General features: G+C 42.9%; 2 protein-coding genes across 2 annotated transcripts in view; one reads left to right on the top strand and one right to left on the bottom strand.

The window, feature by feature from the left end:
• Positions 1–2,271, top strand: part of APCDD1L (APC down-regulated 1 like) — a 108,377-nt gene extending 106,106 nt beyond the window's left edge. Inside the window, exon 4 of the mRNA XM_077460235.1 lies at positions 872–2,271. Coding sequence (XP_077316361.1) covers positions 872–1,630 — 759 coding nt within the window. The 3' untranslated portion in view covers positions 1,631–2,271. The remainder of the gene's footprint in view (positions 1–871) is intronic.
• Positions 2,272–17,270: 14,999 nt separating this feature from the next.
• Positions 17,271–22,566, bottom strand: part of VAPB (VAMP associated protein B and C) — a gene marked incomplete in the record, with an annotated part of 44,058 nt that continues 38,762 nt past the window's right edge. Inside the window, 2 exon segments of the mRNA XM_077460234.1 lie at positions 17,271–17,418; positions 20,758–20,935. Coding sequence (XP_077316360.1) covers positions 20,858–20,935 — 78 coding nt within the window.

The raw sequence follows: 22,566 nt of genomic DNA, 5'->3' as shown, positions 1-22,566 counted from the left end.
GTAAGTTCACAACTGTGGGCTTCTTAAATTGTAAATATATTTTAAGAAATGTTATAACCAGGGCCATGGATAAAGGGGGTACCACCAGTCCTCTTGTATGGGAGGACCAGGCCAGCAGGGGGCCCAGGCAGCTGGGTGAAGCAGATGTGGGCAGGAAGGGTGACCGGTGAGGCGGGGGGGGGGGGGGAAATACTGGAACTGATCCCCTGTATGACTCTCTCTGCAGAAGCTAAAAGCCGGCATCTTCTCCTCTACCTGCTGCTTGCTTTCAACTGCTGCAGAGAAAGTCATACGAGGGATCAGTTCCAGTAATTGCCCCCCCGCCACACCCATCACCATCATTGCTGTCTGTGTCCCCCGAAGAGATTTAACACCACTTCCTGTTTTGGCTTCAGAAATACATTAATGTTTGCTATAGGGGCTGCACATTAATATGAACTTGCTTAAGGCCAGATCAGCACAACCTGCCCAACATTTCTGAATAATGCCTGTTTCACATGGGCTTCTGCTTGTATAAGAGCAGTGTAAACAGCAAGCTTTTTACAAAGATTTGAATTTGCAGAGCATTTTGTGAAGCTTTTAAAGTACCATTCAGCCCCAGTTTCAAAATTCGTATCCTAATGGGAGTGCTGATTGCCACTTTAAACAAGCTGCTTGTTTAAATCTTGCTGAAGCCTGCTAGCAGCTTGTTTAAAGTGGCAATCAATTTCCAAACAGGAGCTGAAGGCTTAGAGAAAGCTTTGCAAAAGCTTGCTTACAGCTTTATAAAAGTCTGCTGTTCACACTGTTCTTATATAAGCTGAAGCTCATGTGAAACAGGCCTAAGGCTTTAAGTGATTTTTGTTTACTTACACTTGTGTTCTATTTTCAGCACCACGTTCACCCATGCCATGTCTGTGGAATAATATACAACGCCAATGAGCACCAACCACCTGTCTTGCCTCGCACTCCACAGCCTCCGGCCCATCTTCGAGGTGAATGGGTTAGCAGCCAATGTGAAGTGCGTCCAAATGTACTCTTCCTCACTCGTTACCTGAAGTTCCATGCAGATAACCGCTCTTGGGAAGGATTATACTACCATTACGCCGACCCTCTTTGCAAGCAGCCGACTTTCACTCTCCGCGCTGCTGGTTACTACACCAAAGGCGTCCGCTCTGAGCATGTGAAGGGTGGCACCGAGTTGGTGTTTACAGTGAACCAAGTATGGGTTAAACCACTAAACCAGGTCATCTTACAGATGCTGAACATGTCTCGGCCCAGGAGCTGTGGTATGGCCGGTTCATGGGCCATAGGGGAGGAGCAAGATATTTCAGTCACCAGAGGTTGTACCACCCTGGGCATCAGCCTCCCCCACACTGAATACGAGTTATTTAAAATCGAGCAGGACAGTCATAGCCGTCTCCTTCTTTACATGGGCGAAAGGCCTACAGACGGATCCAGTCCATCGACGCCCCAAAAAAGGCCAACGTCATACCAGCCTTCACTCATCCAGTGTTCTGGTGAGCTCACTGAGCCCTTGAAGCAAAGGTTATTTACAGACAATGCATCAAGCCTTGCAGCTTTGCCTAGGCCTCACCCTTGGGCCTTGCTCTCAATGTTTATTGTATTACATATTTTAAGACAGAACTGATTCATTGCGTCTGTTTTGTCAGGTGCAGTTCTCCGACATACCGGGACACCCTCATCTTCCTCTAAGAAAGATAAAAATATGTTGAGGTTTTAGCTTTCCTTTGTATTTTTCAAGATAATGTACATAGTATTTTATCTAGCTAATGCACTTGCTGAAAAAGAAATATATTTTTTTGTAAAAAGTCCAGGTGCTAAGGAGGTTTTCCTATGCCAAAGCCGGATGGTGCTTCAGAGACTGAACAGAAATGGCTTTTAAACACACTCTTGAAGAGGACCTGTAACCTTCATGGGGAAGCCTTCATTTGTATGGACTGAACCCATGTGGACCCGCTGTCTGATTGACATTATAGCCAAAGAATTGGCTGCATTCATGTATAAAGCCTTGGTGCCAAATGGCTGCTGTCACCCTATGATTATACAGGTGCTCTTTAGACCAGTACTGTGCTGCTTCTGGATGGAATGACTGGTCTGCCTCATTGGGAGTTCGCCAATACGTGGACAGTGCACAGCACTGAAAAAATGGACCCATGTTTGGTTTATAAAGGAGATCATTCTCCTTTCCATAAAACAAAGTTTTTTTTTTACTTATGATGTAAAATATTTATTCTTGTGAAAGCTTCTTATAAAACTTATCTCACCTTCCCTCTTGTTTATGTAGGTGCTTCATACACCAATGCCCCTTGCCTTACGTAAAACTAAATAGGAATGTTTAGTCTTTGCAAAGATTTCTTTTAATAGGTTACTCAACGTTTACATAAATGTGCCCTCCCCATATATCATCTTTTACTTACCTCAGATCAGCCAGAGACCTCCTCCAGCACCTGTGGCTAAACATTGGCTGTAGTTCTAGTCACTTGAGGACACCGGCTGATCCAAGGTAAGTAGAAGAGGGAAAATGGGATGTAGAGGGTAAGGGATGCCATTGGTGCACATTTTTGTAAAGGTGGAATTTTCAATGTCAATCCTGTCCCACCATATTTACACAGCACTAATTTCTAAACATGTGCACCAGTCCCCAGGGCATGTGCCACTCAGCACTGGTCCTTACAACTTTTATGGGGACCCGCAGTGTGCAGGCCTGGCAATTTGACAGAAGAACAACATCCTGCACTCTAGTGTGGTGTACAAAAGCCAATGGACCCACTTACTTCCGAAGCAGAGATGCATTAGACCACCATGCTTTGCCTACCTCTAAGCCCTGATGTAAATGTACTAGACAACAAAAGAGAGGGTGCACCAGCCTAGTGCATTAAGGTTATAAACCATTTATTAATAAAAAGAAAAATGTTATACTCCAACACGTGTATGTAAGCTCATCAATACATCCCGAAACCAGAGACATCAGATCTGCTGCACATACTCTCTTTCATGGGAAGACGCAACTCAGATCTGTTCTAACTGCTGCATTTCAAGGGCAGTCCCCACTTCATCAGAGCCCTCTGATAAAGAGGGGACTCCCCTTGAAACACGTCAGCCAGAACAGATCTAAGTAGCGTCTTCCCACGAAAGAGTATGTGCAGCGGATCTGAGGTCTCTGGATTTGGGATGTATTTATGAGCTTACATACAAGTGTTGGAGTATAACATGTGTCTTCATTTTATTAAGCACTTGACCTCTGGAAGATTTTACCCCCTCCATGACCAGGGCATGTTTTGCTATTGTGCACTGCACTATTTTAACTTGTAATTGTGCAGTCATGCAACACTGTACACAAATGAAATTTGTATTTTTTTTTTCACAAAAATACAGCTTTCATTTGGTGGTATTTGATTACCACTGGGTTTTTTAACTATATAAAAAAAAAAAAAAAAAAGACCGAAAATGTGGAAAAAATATTTTATACTTTCTGATATAAAACAAATCCAATAAAAAATAAAAGCAGGATCAAATTTCATACATTTAGACCAAAATGTATTCTGCTACATGTCTTCGATAAAAAACAAAATCCCAAAAAGGCCTGGCTCACACCTATGCATTTTTTAGTGTGCCTTCAGTTTTGCTGAAAAACACTACAGCCCTTTTAACATGGTTTCCTATGGGACACGTTCACTCTATGCATTTTTTTTTTTTCGGAAGGGCCAGTGACTTTTTATTCTGTTTTTTGGTTCCATAGACTTCTATGAATCAAAAACGTTTATTGAAAAATGCAAAATGCACCTGGAATATACAAACATAGGTGTGAACCAGGTCTAAGTGTATATTGAGTGGTCTGCTTCAAGGTTAGAGTGTCTAAAAAAAGATGGTATATACCAGTATACTAGAATTTTTATTTATACCAGTAATGGCGTGATCAGAGACTTATAGTGGGTGATAGTGCAGCAGGCAATCTGACACTGACACTGTGTGGGAGCTGACATCACCGGTGACACCAATACAGTGATCAGTGTGAATACTATACACCAGGGGTGGCCAACCCGCGGCTCTCGAGCCGCATGCGGCTCTTTGGTCGGTTTCCTGCGGCTCTTCGGGCTGGTTCGGGCTGTGTCGATCGGTTTCCTTCGGCTCTTCGGGCTGTGTCGATCGGTTTCCTTCCGCTCTTCGGGCTGGTTCGATCGGTTTCCTTCGGCTCTTCGGGCTGTGTCGATCGGTTTCCTTCGGCTCTTCGGGCTGTGTCGATCGGTTTCCTTCGGCTCTTCGGGCTGTTTCATTGCAGTGACAGGCAGCCCGAGTCTCTGCACTCCTCCCACACATCAACAGCCAATCAGCGTGTAGTGTCCCCCAGCCCGCCACATTTGAATACATAGGCGCTGGAGTGAGGCTGAAGGGGGGCAGAGGAAGGAGAAACACGCTGTATCTGAAGCCGATGAGATACAAAAAGGTATGGCCACAAGTGTGCAGGTTACTGATCTGTCCTCCCTTCTCCCTCTGTCTTGCTCTGTACTTTTTTTTTTTTTTTTTATAAGGTTTCACCTGAACACTGATAAGATCTGCTCAGCACATTCTCGGTCTGTTGATAGTGTGACACACTGCTGGCTGTTAACCATTTCAGCTTCTTTTCACTTATTTATCCAGCATGCGTATGATGTGGCTCTTTGCAGTAACTCGGTAAAAAATGTGGCTCTTGGTCTTCGTCTGGTTGGCCACCCCTGCTATACACTGTACTGACATTGGCTGAGAAGGGATTAAATTTGAGGGGGTAATCAAGGGGTTAACTGTGTGCCTAACTTTTTACTAATCAATGTGTTTGTTTTTTCTCTCCTTGCAAAGCAGAGAGAGAAATCAGCTCCATGTACAGATTCCGTGTCCGGGTCCCTGTGTTGTTCATAAGCATAGGGCTCTGTACCGTGATTCCTTAAGCCGCTCAGCAGGCCCTGGCCATAAATCATTGGCTGGGACCTGCTGACCTACTTGTGCTGTATTGAATCATAGTACTGATTGGGCGGCAGGGCGGGCAGGCGTGCCCCCTACCCAGAAATGCGCAGTGTCCGCCTCGTCACCATATGTGTGCATGGGGTGGTCCGCAAATGGTTTACAATGGTAATCCTCCAGGCCACTGATGGTGAACCTTGGCACCCCAGATGTTTTGGAACTACATTTCCCATGATGCTCTGGCACTCTGCTGTGTACTGGAGCATCATGGGAAATGTAGTTCCAAAACATCTGGGGTGCCAAGGTTCGCCATCACTGCTCTGGGCTGGCACATCCTCTCCTTATTTTCTGGCAGTTTGACAAGTCCAGCTTTGTGTATCAGAAGCCACTGTCAATGCTCTCGATGCATAGAAAGTGACCAGGCAGTCAAAGTGCCAACTGAGCTCTGCAGGTCTTCTGATTCACAAGCAAGCCTCAGCTCACCAACGGACAGCTCAGGCCTGTAGATTACAGGTGTCAGTACAAGTTGTGAAGCTTAGTAAAGCCAGACATTTCCTGGAGACTGGTGTACATGTTTATAAACCAGTGCCATACTGGGGTAAAAGGGTATACTGGGAAGGACAACCATTGCTAATACACAGAACTGGACCAGCTGTCCAAACACACCTGGGCACCGCAGATTACACCAGGTGAGCCAATCTGTCCTTATAATCGACAAAAAGGGGCTGCCAATTCTACAACTAGCGCACTGTCTCAGGAGCTGTAGATTTAGGCTCAGGTCACACTGTGGCGACTTGGGATCCATCTCGTGAGACCCCGAGTTGCGTGACATGTAAAATCCAAAGTTAGTCAATGAGAGCTGTCCTAATTAGCACTACTAAAGTCATTCCGACCTTAGAAAAGGTTCCTGTACTACTTCAAGGTGACTTCTATCCCACAGACTTTAATGGAAGTTGCCTCCAAGTCGGATCTTCCTTTTTAATTGATGGAAGTTGGATACGATTTTACAGGAAGATTACTCAGGCATTGCCTGAAGTTGCATCAAAGTCATTGCAGGTTTCGGCAGTGTGAACCGCACCTAACTGGTACAAGGGTCTGCTACTGATACACAGAACGAGACAATTTGACAGCCGTGTCGCATTCCGTGTACTCAAAGCACCGTCAGCAGCTGCAGTATGAAGCAAGCCTTTCATTGAGGGAACTGCAGGCATGGAGGTCTCAAATGCACATTAAACTGATGCAAATGCTTTGCTAATTGAGAGAACATTGGATTTGCAATAAAAATGCACCGGATTCTGTTCCTAATTTGGTTGATAGAGCTTCCTCTGTGTTTTCTTATATATAGTGTTCTATTTTTTAGCATATATTTCATTTAGGCAAAATTTACAATTAAAACCCTTTAGTCCATTTTCTGTTACACAGTAATGAATGTAATGAGAAACATGTGGGGGGGGGGGGGGGGGGATGCTTATTGCCCATGAATGTATGTCCTGAAGCCAATAAAAATAAGGTCACGTCCACTAACAGCTATCCCACTGCCGACTCTTTTTCCCTCACTTGACCAAACTAGCGACTGATAAATTGCTGCTCAGGTATCCGGCGTTGCCACAGGCAAGGTAAAGCATTCTTGGCCTCCTTTAAAGAGTTAGTTTACCTTTTCGGAAAAATATGTAATGGTGAAATAACACCAGACACCCTCCCCACCCCCCCAGGTCCCCGAGTACCGCCACAGCCACTGCAGCAGTCCAGGAATGTAAAAACAGTTTTTTTTATAACAGTTTACCTGTAAAATCCTTTTCTTTGATGGACATCAAGGGACACAGAGCCATAGTAGTTACTATGTGGGTTATAGGGCCACTGATAGGTGATGGACACTGGCACGCCCTTAGGCAAGAAGTGTACTCCCTATACAACCCCTCCCACTACCGGGCGTCCTCAGTTTTGTAGCCAAGCAATACAAGTGCATACCAAGAAGGGAGGGACCTCTGTGTCCCCTGATGTACATCAAAGAAAAGGATTTTACAGGTAAGCTACAGAGCCATAGTACTTAAAAAGTAGGGCAAAAAGGAGGCCAGAAGACTCATACCGCAGCCTGCATTATACTGCGCCCAGAGGCAATATCCTCATGACCATTAATATTGATTTGATAAAATCTGATAAACGTATGAACCAAAGACCAAGTCGCGGCCTTACAGATCTGAGCTAGAGGCCTGATGATGCACCACCCAAGAGGCACTAATCGCCCTGGATGAGTGTGCTCTAACATGAGAAGGAAGAATTTTCTTCTTTAAGTTGAAGCTTGAACAATCACTTGACGAATCCATTTGGAACATAGTGGATTTTGATGCTGCCTGTCCACACGTTGGACCCTCTGGAAGTACAAACAAAACATTTGTTTTGCGAACCTGAGCGGTCGCCTTTAAATAGATTCTGATTAATTATTACTACATCAAGGGAATGTAGTGCCTTCTCTTCCCTAGATTGAGGCTCTGGTGAGAAAGAAGGAAGAATAATATCTTGGTTTAAATGAAAACCTGTTACCACTTTTGGTAGGAATTCAGGATGAGGACATAAAACCACCTCATCCTTATACATGATCAACTATGGCTCTTTACAAGACAGAGCCGCTAGTTCCAATACTCTTTTAGCAGAATAAATGGCAACCAGAAAGATTATCTTTCTTGTCAAAAGAACCAAGGGAATTTCTCATAGAGGCTCAAATGGCTGATTCTGCAAAGCCGATAAGACCAAATTTAAATTCCAAGGATTTAGAGGTGCCTTGATAGGGGGATTAATCCGTGTTACCCCCTGAATAAGCTACGCACCAAGAGTGGGAAGCAAGAGGCCATTGAAAAAACCACTGACAAGGATGTGATCTGGCCCTTGATAGAAGTCAAGGCCAGCTTCATTTCAGATCCCATTTTCAGGAAATCAGGGAACCTGCCTATGACATATGTCCTGGGGTGGCAACCCCTGGATCCACAACAAGAAACATATGCCTTCCAGACTCTATAGTAAATGATTCTGGAAGTCGGATTCCTGGCCTTGGCCTTAATCAAAGTAGACACTACTGAAGGAGATCACCCACAATCCTTTATAAAGTGGGATTCAACATTCAAACCTGTTAAATTTTTCATCTGTAAGGTAGGATGGAATACCGGACCTTGTGCAAGAAAGTCTGGCTACTGCCATCTTTATGATCTTGGTAAATCAAGATTTTCTGGGCCCCCAGAATCACCTCCTTTCGTTCCTGCGGAGAAGGCGCAGAACTGGAGGAAACACATAGATCAGTAAAAAACTGATCCTATGGGAAGACTAATGCGTCTGTTCCGCCTGCTAGCGGATCCCTTGTTCGACACAAAGTTGCCGAATCTAGGTGCGAATAGGTCCATGTCCAGAATACCCCTTCTCTGACATATCACTAGGAAGATGTCAGGGTGAAGAGACCATTCTCCCGGAAATAACTGTTGACGACTCAAGTAGTCCGCCTGCCAATTCTCTATTCCTGGATTAAAAATTGCCAATAGGCAAGGAATGTTGTGTTCTGCCCAAGCTAGAACCTGATTCACTTCTTTTTGGGCTGCACGACTTCTCGTGCCTCCCTGGTTATTGATGTAAGCCACAGCCGTAGCCTTGTTAGACGGACAGTCCCGTAGTTTGACTGTCCAAGATTCTAGGGTCAGATGTACTGCCCGAATCTCCAAAATGTTGATAGGCAAGGTCCTTTAACCTGGACCATCTCCCCTGGACAGAATCTTCTTCCAGGGCTGCTCCCCAGCCTAGAAGGCTGGTATCTGTTGTTAACACTTTCCAGGATACAGGTAGAAAAGATTTTCCCTTTTGCTGGATAACAACCACCAATTTAAGCTATGACTTACATCTGGAGCCAAGCGTATTGGAAAAATCCAAGGCCTGAATCTTTTTATTTCAGACCGCCAGGATGGTGTTTTCAAGCAGTAGTAGGTAAAAACTGCACATAAGGGATGGCCTCGAAGGAGGCAACTATTTCCCCTAATATTTTAATGCACAGCCGAATGGAAGGATTTTTCTTTGTTTTGATAAGTTGAATTAGTCCTACAATAGAACTGATTCTTGCCTGGGGTAAGAATACCTTTTCCTGTACGGTATCTATAACCAGCCCCAAGTACTGTAATCTCCTTGATGGTTTTAAGGAGGATTTATCTAGGTTGAGTATCCAACCCAGAGATTTCAGGTAGTTTACAGCTGTGATCAGACTCTGGTTTAGACCTGAGACTGAATGACCTATTAAAAGTAGATCGTCTAAATAGGCTAGGACCGCTATGCCTTGAGCCCTTAATCTGGCTAAAGGTGGTGCCAGAATCTTTGAGAACACCCGTGGTGCTGTCGCTAAAACGAATAGCAGGGCCACAACTGAAAAAGATGATTTTTTATTTCAAAGCAGAGAAATTTCTGGTGAGCAGGAAATATTGGCACCTGGAGATATGCATCTTTGATCGACTGAAGCCACAAACTCCCCTCCTTGCAGGATGGAAACCGATCAGATTGACTCCATGGATGTTTAAGTGCTGATTCAGATCTTTGAGATCTAGAATGGGTCTTACCTCTCCGTCTGGTTTTGGAACTGTGAAAAAGTTTGAATCAAAACCTGTGCCCTGTTCCACTAAGGCAAGCATATGCAATTAGCGGACCTCCAGCTGTTGCAAAACTACAAGTCCCATCACGCCTCTTTCTCTCATGCTTGCGGCTGTCAGTCTTGCTATGCCTTATGGGACTTGTAGTTCTGCAACAGCTGGAGGTCCGCTAATTGCATATCCCCACACTAAGGGAACCTCTGATATCACTGACTGGGATAATAGATGATCCAGAGCCAGAAAGAGAGACTTCTTTTTCTCTGGATCCTTGGGAACATATGACCTTAGAAAAACAAGGAGATGGAAACTCTCGGAACTCTAGAAGCCATCTGTCTTGATAATGTTCCTGCCAGATCTTTGAGAATTGCAGGAGCCTTCCCCCCCACCCGAGCGAGCGGGGGCGCCCCTTCATGAGGAGCCTTTAGCATTCTGCTTTGTGAGCTTTCTGCCCCAAGATCTCTTCTGACCCTGGTGCTGCCCTTGGGGTCTTCCCCTTGAACCTGATGTAGATGCTGATGCCCCTGGCACACGAGAGGCAGCACGCTTAAAAGGAGAAATATTTGAACTTCTTCTTTACTGGTAAAAGAGCTTTTCCCATTAGAGATCCTTTGGATGTATTTTATCGTCTCCAATAGCCGTTGACCATGAAAAGGGGAAACTGGCTATGAGCTTTTTACAGGGATCTTCGGCTGACCAATTTTTCAGTCATAGAACTCTGTGAGAATGCACTAGTCCACGCATAAGCCATGAGGCATGAATGATAGAATCTTTCATAGCATCTAATGTGAAACATAGTGCGTCTGATCCACCAGCTCAATAATGGGCCTGCTGATCAGGCGGAATTTTAAGTATCTCCACAAACTGTAACTTAATGGACTGGGATACACCAATTGCAGCAAGAACCGGCTGCGCTACTGAACTTGCTAAAGACATATTGCTTTTAGAAAGAAGTGCCAACTTTGTATCTGTTGGATCCTTTAACATCAGCGCATTATCCACCGGACATGTGAGATTCTTGTTCACTGAGGCAATTGCAGCATCAATTGCTGGAACCCCCCCCCCCCCCCCCCCCATTTTTTTTTTTTATAGAAATCCTCTTCCATAGGATAAAGTGTGGAGAATTTCCTAGGAGAATAATATTGTTTATCCGGATGTTCCCATTCAGAAAACATAAGCTTTTTTAGCCATGCATGAATAGGAAAACATCCCCAGATGGGGGAGGTTCTGATGAACCCAAATTAGAGGTGGGTTTCTCAAGAGCAGCAAAAAGGTTGAACGAACCAATTTAGTAAGGGAGTACACAAGCAAGCAGTCTTGTGATGCTACTCCTATATTAGGATCCTCTGAAGAGGATAAATACATATCTTCCAAATTTTTGGGAAGATCTACCTGATCCCCAGCCTCCTGCACCTCAATAAGAGGGTACTGAGCACTAGATGGGAATCTGCTATGTTTGGCCCCACTATGGAGAGATATAATAGCATCAATCTTCTTTCCAAATTACAAATGGTAGAAGAAAAAAAATCTCTTGTGTGATATATACAGGGACTAAAGTGTCTAGTGCAATCTGGCCAGCCACATCCCTCTCAGAGGAGGATGACATTCTTTTGGAAATGGATTTAGTTTGTTGTGAAACCATTGACCCTTTAGAACGCTTAGAGGAGTTCCTGGTCCCCCGAGGGGAAAAAAAAAAAAACATTGGGGGGCGCAGGAGGAGAACCAGACCCCCCTTCTTACCGGAGCATCTGCTTGTGGCCGGAGCAGAGGAGAAATTAAGGCTTCTGATACAGCGATGTTTCCAGCATCAGGCAGTGAGTGCTCAACACAGCCCCCAGTGGTGACACATAGCCATGACATTATAACTTAAAAGGAGAAATTCTTAAGAAAATCTCCACTTTCCTCGCTGCAGGGTTATCTGAGATAAACCCAATCTTCACCCTACACGGTGGGCTCCGAAACCTTCAGGATCGTAGAGGTTACCCACAATCCTGGACCTGCAACATCACCCAGCCAGTAAACTGTATGGCCTTACTACCAAAAAGTACTGGATACCAGGCCCCAGCTGTCTAAAAAGAGAAGCATTCGCAAGCAAAACCTAGTTTTTTCACACACGAGGCCCGGGTACCATTCCTTTAGCCCATGAAAGTCCATGACATCAGAACGGATTCGGTCAGCATGGCTAGCCCCAGCAGGGATCGCTTCCAGTGGAGCTCAGCACAGCACATCTTTACTCGTGACCAACACTTTAAGACACTGGCATAAAAACTGAGGACACCCAGTAGTGGGAGGGGTTATATAGGAAGTACACTTCTTGCCTTAGGGCATGCCAGTGTCCATCACCTATCAGTGGCCCTATAACCCACAAAGTAAGTACTATGGCTTTGTGTCCCCTGATGTAAGAAAATAAATATCTGCTTTCCTCCCTCTTCTCTGCACAATTTCCGGGATGGACCAGATCAATTGTGATTGGCCAGCGCAGTTACAGTGAATCTATCAGGTCCATGCTAGAAGCGCTGCGTGGAGAAAAGCAGGGATTCCCTAGACCACTAGAGTGGCTGTGGTGGTGCTGACAGCTCTGCAACCCCAGAAGTACAACAGGGACCAGGGGGGTGGGTGTCCAGTGTTGGTTGACGCTTAGATTTTTTATTTTTTTTGTACACTTAGCTTATGACAGGTGATAATGTGCAGCTGGTAAGTTGTATGCACCCATTGCTTTGTTCTGCATTGGTGTAGCACAGGCTCACTTTAATATAGAAATGCAAAACACCATAAAAAAAAAAAAGGCATTCGGCTTGCCTAGAATCTTTGAATCAGCTCAGTGTGGAAGTCACTTGGAAAAGCTTTGATTCTGTGTCAGACAGCATATTTTGGGAGAACATTATGGTCGCCATCAAAGGATTCCGACCTGAGTATATGATAATGTCCAGAGGAGCTGCACTTTGCACCAAAATGCTCTTATGCTCGAAATCAGGGGTCTCAACTGGCGGCCCTCCAGCTGTTGCAGAACTACAATTCCCATGAGGCATTGGAAGGCTGACAGTTACAAGTGTGACTCACATAGGCAGAGGCATGATGGGACTTGTATTTCCGCAACAGCTGGGAGGGCCACCAGTTTGAGACTCCTGCTTTAAATGGACTTGTCCACCCAGCCCCCAGTACTTTTACTATAATTTCCAGACCTAAGGCCCACCCTATGCATAGAGGGTGTGATTTTTTTTTTTTCCTCCCTTGGATGTCTATACTCCAGGTGAGGAAAAAGCAGCATTAAAAAAAAAATGTGAAGCCCAATCCAGATCGCTTCCTGGATTAGCTTTGGAGAGGTTTATGCTGGGTAACCAGCATGTACCTCTTCATCTCACGCCGTAGCACCAATTGTTTCTAAATTTGCCAAAACAATGGGCGGCAACGGTGGAAGGTCCCACCCACTTGTTATGGCAATATCACAGTACTGCCCACAGACTCCTGGGAAATGATGTGTCATCATTTCCCAGGAGCATAGGCAAGGGAGGAAGTCATAAGCAGCTCCGCGGACCAGGAAGTGGCAGATTACGAGGACTACTTATGGTAAGTATAAAAAAAATATTTTTCCTCCAAATCTTTATTTTTAAATACATTAAAGTGTACATTTTTCCCAAAAAATTGCATTTGAATGACTGCTGAGCAAATACAGTGCGACATAAAATATTGCAACAACCACCATTTTATTCTTTAGGGTGTCTATTTATAGGTTAAAATGTATAATGTGAGATTTTTTTTTACCGTGAGAATCGAGATCTTTTTATTCTAAGCCAAAAAAATCGTGATTCTCATTTTGGCCAGAATAGTGCAGCTCTACTAGACCCACCCCCCCCCCCAAATTATTTATACTAATGTGTCCACGCTCCTGCAAAATCCACAGTGTGCAAAGCACAGCTGCCTCTGCAAACTCTTCCCCCAGTCACTTGTTTCTGCACATGTGTTGAGAACATTCAATTCATGTTGTAAAGCACTGCCCAAACTGTTGCCGCGAGAGAGATCCTGTATAATAATAATAAATTCCCATGGAAAGGCAGTCTTATTATGCAACTCAAACCGTAGACAGCCTTTCTTTAGAAGTGAATGAGATTTTTCTGTGCATGCACAGAAGGGACAGGGTAGGGAGGTCACAGAGCCACTGTGTGGCTTCCTGTGGCCTACATAGCAATATCTTGCAGAAACCTAGACAAGTGAGTAGCAAACTATGGCATTGCAACCTAAAGGATAACTATATAAACTTACAATTTTCAGAAGGGACTCCGCAATAGCCTGTACTTATCCCATGCCAGGATCACATTAAAGTAAACCTTACCTGGCCTAAAAAATTTCTAAGATGCATTGCATGAAGTTGAGCAACATGTAGTTCCTGCAATACTGGTCTTCAAATCTGTCTCTGTGGATCCTAAAACCAGGCTGTACCATAGGGTGTTGAATTTAGTCACTCTACCAAATACCCAAACCTCAGGGGCAGGGGCTTATTTATGATATGGGCAAAAGTCAACCTTAGGCCTAAGATCCAAGAATCATCTGCACTGACACAGAAATCAACAAGAAGACTAGCAGAGGTACGTATAGCCACTAAACTATCACTTGTACCAGCTTTTAGAGCCAGGTCAGGTTCAATTTCCATGCAACTTGATGCTAAAGTGTTACTGAACCTAGGACCCTGCATTCACTATATCTGATCTCCTACAGTACACAGAAATGCAATTTTTTTGGTAAATATAAACTGCTAAATACCTTTTTTCATCAGCAGTTATAGTCCTGTGACTTGTATCAGTGTATGGTTAAAGCTTTTAGGAGGAGTTTAAATGTCCCCCCCCCCCCCCCCCAATTGTCCTATCAGGCTGCAGGACCCCTGACCCTGTGTCTAGAAAGTGCTGATTGGCCCTGTGCTGATCACATGCGCTCTCCCAAGAAAAAATAAAAGTAAAAAAAAACTCTCTAGCAATACACAACAAACTGAGCATGTGCAGAGTGCCCCCAAGGCTCTGGTCTATCAGGAGATGAATTGGAGTCATTGGAAGGAGGGGAGTACTAGAGAACACAGGATCACACAGCCTTTATACACAATGCAGAGGATTAACCCCTTAGGTTCATCAGTGAGTATAACAAGCACTCTTTACTGCATATATAGACTGATTTTACAGTTGTGGGTTTAGTAACACTTTAAAGGCTTCATTTCTGTTAGCTAAACTGTATTTCAGGATCAAAAAGACAGACCAGAGAGAAACACAAAAAAAAATCTGAGATATTTTTGAAAGATTTAATTTACAGCAGGGACTCCTAACGGGGGTTGGTTATATAACTGTTTCCCAATAATTTTTTTTTTTCAATTTTTTTTTTAAACTGTAGATATAAAATGGTAAAGTCTGATGTTTAACAAGACCCAAGAGATCATTTCCAAGACAGCTGAATTTTTTTTTTTTAGTTTTCACACACATATGGAACACACAAAGAAAAAAAAACCCCAACAGATCAAGACGATGAAATCCAAGGTGTATATTGAGGTGTGTGTGTCATACATCCACACACATACATATATGTGTTTATCCACATCAACACCTAAAGGTCACCTAAACAATAAAGTCCAAAGATATAGTTAGCGTGGGGTAAACGACTAACAATGGAGCTTTAGGTGGAATTAAAAGGGGCTGTGAAAGAATGCAGATTCCTTCCAACACTGAATGTTAGTAAACTGCCAAGTGTAAATGGAGGGGGGGAGGCAGAAACTGTTTTTTTTTTTTTTTTTGCTCAAGTGCTCTCATGTACAACCAAACACAAAATGAACAAGCAGCATGTAATCTGATCCTAAGAGCACTACAGTCTAGCATACATACTACTGGCTGGCCTATGGGCCTTGCTGCTCTCCGCAAAGTGCAGATCCCCCCCTTTTACGTTTCAGTCTGGCACATTGTATACTTCCAGAATGCAAGTTGGGGGACCCAGTGATCTACAAGTATGTAGAGCTGTGAAAACGCAAAAAAAAAAAAAGAAAAGAAAAACGACAAGCACTAATGAGGAAAAGATCAATAAAAACACATCTGCTCGCCATAACGCTACGTCTTAACCTTAATAGTCACCTACAAAAAAACTCCTTTAAGAGGTATTGTGAAGAACTGATGAAAGTTAAAGGATGGTAGCGATTTTGTGGTTCAATTAAAAGTATACTGTTGGTGCTTTAAGAAATAAATACTTATTGAAGCCTAAATTCTTCCACCGCCCATAACCGGCCTGTTTCTGTGACTTTAAATGAACCGTGGCAGTCAAGCAACCTGAAAATGTGTGCATCCACCATCACCTGCCAATTGCCAGCATGGGCACCCATCAACCTAAATTATGAGTTTATCTTAGTGAAATACTCTGAATAAAATACCCGCCAAGGGGCAGGCGTTGGCTGGCTTAATTTTTTTATTATTTTTTTTGTAATTCCTTTACGGGCTTGGCTTAATTCATTCATAGACCTTAAATCTCGGTAAACATTTAGCTCCCAGCTGCGCCCACCATGCTTCATGCCAAGTGAGATACTCATATGTCCGCCCTTCTGGACCCTCCGAGGGCATGACTGGTAAACCCAGCACTATATTTAGTAGTGAATATACTTAATGCACTTAATTGCTACTTCTACTTCACCTAGCCAGACAGTATTGATGGACGGGAGGAAAGGGAAGCAGAGAAAGGATTCTCAAGCACTGGGAGAAAAAAAAAAACGCCACAGGATAGTACAAACTAACATCTGCCCAATCTCAGGACTTTTTTTTTTTGAATGGACTAGCCTTTATATGCTTATCAGACAGCCTAGAAATAACTATTCTTGAGTCTACCACTTGGTCCCTTTTCAGATACAGTTCTGTAGCACCCCACGCTCAATATTAAGAGACAGTATCAGATACGATCACTGTACAACACAGCCTTCATCTATTAGTAGGTACTGCCAAGGAGGACTGCACGCAACCAAAGCAACAAAGCTCTGTTCTACACAACCTTGGCAAATGCAATGCCCAACAGGTTCCTGAACTGGATGACCTACCCTAACGGGGAAAAAAAAAAAAAAAAAACACGATGGGCTTTGTGCAAATCCGAGCAGGCGCAAGATGGGCTGGACAACTCAGGAACGCTGGCACATGGGTTTCATTAATCATGAGCAGCAAGAAAGATTATTTTTATTTATATATGTATATATGTATATATTTAAAGAAAGTAAATCACCCCCCCCCCAACCCCCCCTCCCAAACCCCAACTACTGAACACTGGAGATGCAATGGCACCACCTAGAGAGATAATTCATAAGAGATTGACATTTTTTCAGAACTTTTTTTTTTCTTAAAAGAGGTAAACCAGAAACACTTATCCGGAACTTTAAAAGTGTTTTTTTTTTTCTTTAAAATGACATTTTACAGTACGACGTTTTTTTTTTTTTTTTTTTGAAGAATTAGTCGTGACATTACAGAATTGATTATGGTCTTGCTAAGGAATTGTTCTGTACAACTGATCGGACCCTAGAAGCGGGAAAAAAAAAAAGTTAGCGGGAAGGAACGTAAAAAGGCAGGACCTGTGAAGTGTGGTACGGTTTTTGTTTTTTCTCTCGTTATGAATAAATTTAATTTTCTTGCTAAACCATCAACAGTATGATTTTTTTTTTTTTTTTTACATTTTTAGGTTTTGTTTTCTCTCTCGTTAAAGCATGCTCCTTCTACAAGACCACTTTCCCTACAATGACACCGATGATAAAGAACACGACGATTATAGCGAGTATCCGGTTATTTAGGCCTTCCTCTTTTACAAGGCTAGAGGATGTAGACCCGAGGTTACTGGAGATCGGGCTCTTTCTCATCCTTGGACCTTCTTCCTCCTGCGAACAGAAAAGACCAGGGTTATTGTACCACCTAGTGGCCAAAGATCAGAATCACACTCTAACGCTACACCAAAACTTTTCTGTTAGAAAGAATAGTTAACACCTTTTTTTTTTGGCTGTGTCCCATTGTTGAGATTTTACTTAAAGTGGAAGTAAACCCTCCTGTGTTTTCAACCAAGGAAGCTGCCATCTTGGCCTCTGTTTGATCTTCAACTGACACGATTCTGCACGTGATCAGTTATGACACCAGCCATTGGATGGTTTAACAATTTGGTTGAGAAGACAACCAATAAGATAGTTACTGTATTTATCGGCGTATAACACGCACCCCAATTTAAGAGCGAAGTTTCAGGGAAAAAACAAAAAACTGTGTGCCCACCTGCAGCTTGTTGTGTGCCCATCTGCCCCCTCAATACAGCTCATATCTCGAATGAAATCACCGAGCTGTCATCTGTTTCTTCACTCTCAGTCGGCAGTCACATACACAGTCCCGCCTCCGCCATTGGACCAGCTCCTGTGATAGACAGAGCACTGGTCCAATGCCGGTGGCGGGACTGTGTGTTGGAGAGCCGAGTGAAGAGGAGATGAAGGCTCGGTGACTCGCCCCCCCCTGCTTCCTTCCAAGGTACGCTGTCGGCGTACCTATTTTCAGGGGGAAAAAAGTGAGTGTTATATGCCAATAAATACAGTACATTGCCGCCACGTGACAGAAATGAAAACTGTATTTTGAAACTGGTAAAACGATGGGTTTACCGCCGCTTTAACCACTTGATGTCAGGAATATTTACCCTTCATGACCAGGCCATTTTATTGCGATACGGCACGGTTACTTTAACCACTTAAAGTGTAAGTAAACTTCCCTATCGGTTTCAGCTAATGGAGGCTACAATCTTTGACTCTATTTAAACTACTACTGCCATGATCGCTGGACATGTGATCAGTTATGACACCAGCCACTGGATGGTGTGACAGTTTGGTTGAGAGCACAACCAATAGGAGTGTTACATTTCTGACACATGCTGGTGTAACAACATATTTGGTGACCCATCACAGTTTGCTACAGAAGCGACATTCCGTTGCTGCCATCTTGCTACACCCCACACTCGTCCACAGTAAGGATACACTAAGAAGGGGAAAAGCGGACATGTTGTTACACCCACCCGAGTTTTGCATTTTAGATGCATTTATAACAATAAAATCAGTTTTTATAGTGAAATCCAGGACTCTGACTGCTTAGATGTTGAATTTTAAAAGCAGCAAACTTCTGTCAGATTAGCAACCTGTGAGATGAGGCAGGCTTGCTGCTGCTTTTAAAATTCAAGATCTAAGTAGTCTGACGGAGTTGTAAGTCCTGTATTGCACTATATAAACTGACTTTACTCTTATAAATACGTGTAAAATGCAAAACTCTAGTGGGTGTAACAACATGTCCGCTCCCCCCTTAGTGTATCCTTACGGTGGACGAGTGTGGGGTGTAGCAAGCTGGTGGCGACGCAACGTCCCTTCCGTAGCAAACTGTGATGGTTCGCTGAATATGACGTTACACCGGAAATGAAACTGTTTTATGGATGGGTTTACTTCCGCTTTAAGGAGCAGAAGGATTTACCCCCTTAATGACCAGGCCATTTTTGCAATTTGGTACTGCATTACTTTAACTGACAATTGCGCAGTCGTCCGGCGCTGTACCCAACAAAATTGACTTATTTTTTTCCCCACAAATCAAGCTATTTTTAGTGCTATTTAAACACCTCTGTTGGATTTTATTTTTTTCACTAGAAACAAAAAAGACCGTTCAATTTTGAAAAAAAAAAAAAAAAAAAAAACAATATTTTACTTAAAAACAATATTTTACTTTTTGCTATAATAAATATTCCCCCAAAAAAATCAGTTTAGGCCAATATGTATTTACATATTTAAGTATTTACATATTACATTTAAGTATTCCACATATTATTGGTAGAAAAAAAAAAATTGCAATAAACGCATATTGATTGTTTTGAGCAAAACATTTATGGCATTTTTATTAATTATTTTATTTTTATTTTTTACTAGTAATGCAGTAACAGAAACAGGAAATAAGTGAAAATCCCCTCTTAGTTGCCACTGAAACAAGTATTCCCACTGGAAAAGAGAAGCGAATCTCCCCAGTTGGGAAACGGTGAAAAAAATCAGAAAGTCCTGGTTGCTGATGCACTGCAATTTCCAATTGAAGTATTATACTTTTTCGTTCTCTTTATGGTCTGCTCCAACTGTGTATATTAATTTTCATTTTTTTTTTCTTTTAGAAATGCCTTATACCTTTTTCTCTTAGTAGAAATGCACTTCTTGCTATCCTAACACTTAACCCCTACACTGCCCCCTAGTGGTTAACCCCTTCACTGCCAGTGAAATTTTTACAGTAACTAGTGCATTTTTAATCTCACTGATAGCTGTATTAATGCCAATGGTCCCAAAAATGTGCCAAAATTGTCCGACGTGTCCGCCATAATGTCGCAGTCACAATAAAAATCGCTGATCGCCGCCATTACTAGTGAAATAAAAAATTAATAAAAATGCCATAAAACTATGCCCTGTTTTGTAGACGCTATAACTTTTGGCAATCAAACGCCTATTGCGATTTTTTTTTTACCAAAAATATGTAGAAGAATACGCATCGGTCTAAACTGAGGAAAAAAAAATGTTTTTTTAAATATATTTTTGGGGGATATTATAGCAAAAAGTAAAAAATATTGAATTTTTTTCAAAATTGTCACCATATTTTTTTTTTTAGCGCATAAAATAAAAACCGCAGTGGTAATTAACTACCACCAAAAGAAAGCTCTATTTGTGGGGGGAAAAGCATGCCAATTTGTTTGGGAGCCACATTGCATGACTGCACATTTGTCAGTTAAATCAACGCTGTGCCGAATTGCAAAAAGGGGCTTGGTCCTTTAGCTGCATATTGGTCCGGGGCTTAAGTGGTTAAAGACTGATTAAAAAGTGAAAAGCTATTTACCAGCCTCTGTATGTTCCTTCTCAACTGCGCTTTTTCTACGCGTTATGGATGGCGAACTAGAGTTTATTTACCAAATCTGGAACGTGCAAAATCTGGTGCAGCTCTGCATAGAAACCAATCAGCTTCCAGGTTTTAGTGCCAAAGCTTAATTGAACAAGCTGAAGTTAGAATCTGATTGGCTACCATGCAGGGCTGCACCAGATTTTGCACTCTCCATTTTCAGTAAATCAACCCCAGCGCGACATGCTCATATTCTGTCCTCTGCATAAATTAGAGGGGATATTTCTACAATAACCCCTTAGCCACCCAGGCCTCACACTGAGCGATGAGAAACATCTTACCTTAAACGGTTTGTTCTCCTCCCGTAGCCTCTGGATTTCAGCCTGCAGTCTTTTGTTATCGTCTAACACCTTCTTATACTCGGTGTCCTCCAAATTAGAGCTAAAGGATTTTGAACATGGTAGTGGATTCTGTCTTTGTTACATTGCTAGATACAGCCTTGTTTACTTCCCCTTCATGCTGAAAAACAAAACAAAGACAAAATGAACAGGCTGCATGGACTGAAAAATTGATAATTAAGCGGATCTTGAAGTATAACTTTTTTCTAGTTTGGAATAGAATGCTGAGGGTTTGAACAGATGTCAGGATTTTTCTGCTGTCTGCATCCTGGAGACCTGTGTGCACTGGTGACCACAGTAACTAGAACAGAAAGTGAAGGGAAGCCAACATTTTGCAGCTATCACTGGAACAAGAGGAGAAGGGAAATCAATAAGGACAACTGTTCCACTCACAATGGTCTTAAGCCCCGTACACACGAGCGGATTTTCCGCCGGAAAAAAACTTGGATGGAATTTCTGACGGAATTCCGCTCAAGCTTGGCTTGCATACACATGGTCACACAAAAGTTCTCTGAACTTTTGACCGACAAGAACGCAGTACACACTACGACAAGCCGAGAAAATGATTACTTCCGAGCATGCGTCGGAATTTGTGCAGACGATCAGAATTTCCGATCGGAACTTTTTCCAACCTAAAAAGCGAGAACCTGCTTGCAATCTTTTGCTGGTCGAAATTTCGCCTGAAAAAGTCCGAGCACACACACAATCGAATTTTCCAACCAAAAGCTCTCATCGGACTTTTGCTGGTGGAATTTCCCCGTGTGTACGTGGGCACAAGAGGGAATTTCCACTCACTTTTTGTCTGGTCTTAGAAACGGCAAGTGAGAAGGCTCGGTAATGTTAATAATAACCCTCTGCTCAGTCAAAAAAGCAGAAAAAAAAATTTGGCTGAGGTTTCACTTTAAGGATCATAATTAATAGGCCTGAGCCATAACCACTTAAAGTGATTGCTATTTTTAATTTAAAAAAAAAAAAAAATTACTAACATGTTATACTTACCTGCTCTGTGCAATGTATTGCACAGAGCAGCCCCAATCCTTCTCTTCTTGGGTCCCCAGCTGACTGTGCCCATAGCAAGCCACTTGCTCTAGGGCCACTTGTGTGATCACTCCTGAGCCCCACACTGAGTCTATTGACTGCTGTCTCTGAGCCAATGAGCAGAGAGAGAGCCAGTGTACATGCTGGATCGAGATCGGCTCAGGTAAGTGGAGGGGGGGGGGAGGGACTGCATGCAAGGTTTTTTTTCCCCTTAACCACTTGTCGGCCACACACGATTGCTGCACAGAGAGGCAGAATGGGGATCTGCCACTGTAAACTAAGCAGATCCCTGTTCTGTCAGGGGAGTACAGCGTGATCGTCTGTTCCTAGTGATCAGGAGCAGCGATCTCTCTTCTCCTTCAGTACACTCCTCCCTAGTTACAAACACCTCCCAGGGAACATACTTAACCTTTGATCGCCCCTAGTGTTATCCCTTCCTCGTCAGTCTCATTTATACAGTAATCAGTACATTTTTCTAGCACTGATCGCTGTATAAAGGTCACTGGTCCCAAAAAGAGTGTCAAAAGTGTCCAATCTGTCCTCTGCAATGTCGCAGCCCCTTTAAAAATTGCAGATCACCGCCATTACTAGTAAAAAAAAAAAAAAATTATAAAAATGCCATAAATGTATCCCCTATTTTGTAGATGCTTTAACTTTTGCGCAAACCAATCAATATACGCTATGGTGATTTTTTTATCAAAAATATGCAGCAGA

This window comes from Lithobates pipiens, unplaced genomic scaffold (genome assembly GCF_037356315.1).
Source record: "Lithobates pipiens isolate NorthernLeopardFrog02 unplaced genomic scaffold, aLitPip1_a1.2 Scaffold_28, whole genome shotgun sequence".
NCBI lineage: Eukaryota > Metazoa > Chordata > Amphibia > Anura > Ranidae > Lithobates > Lithobates pipiens.
The sequence above is the reverse complement of the archived record's forward strand: the minus strand, read 5'-3'. Positions and strand labels throughout refer to the sequence as shown.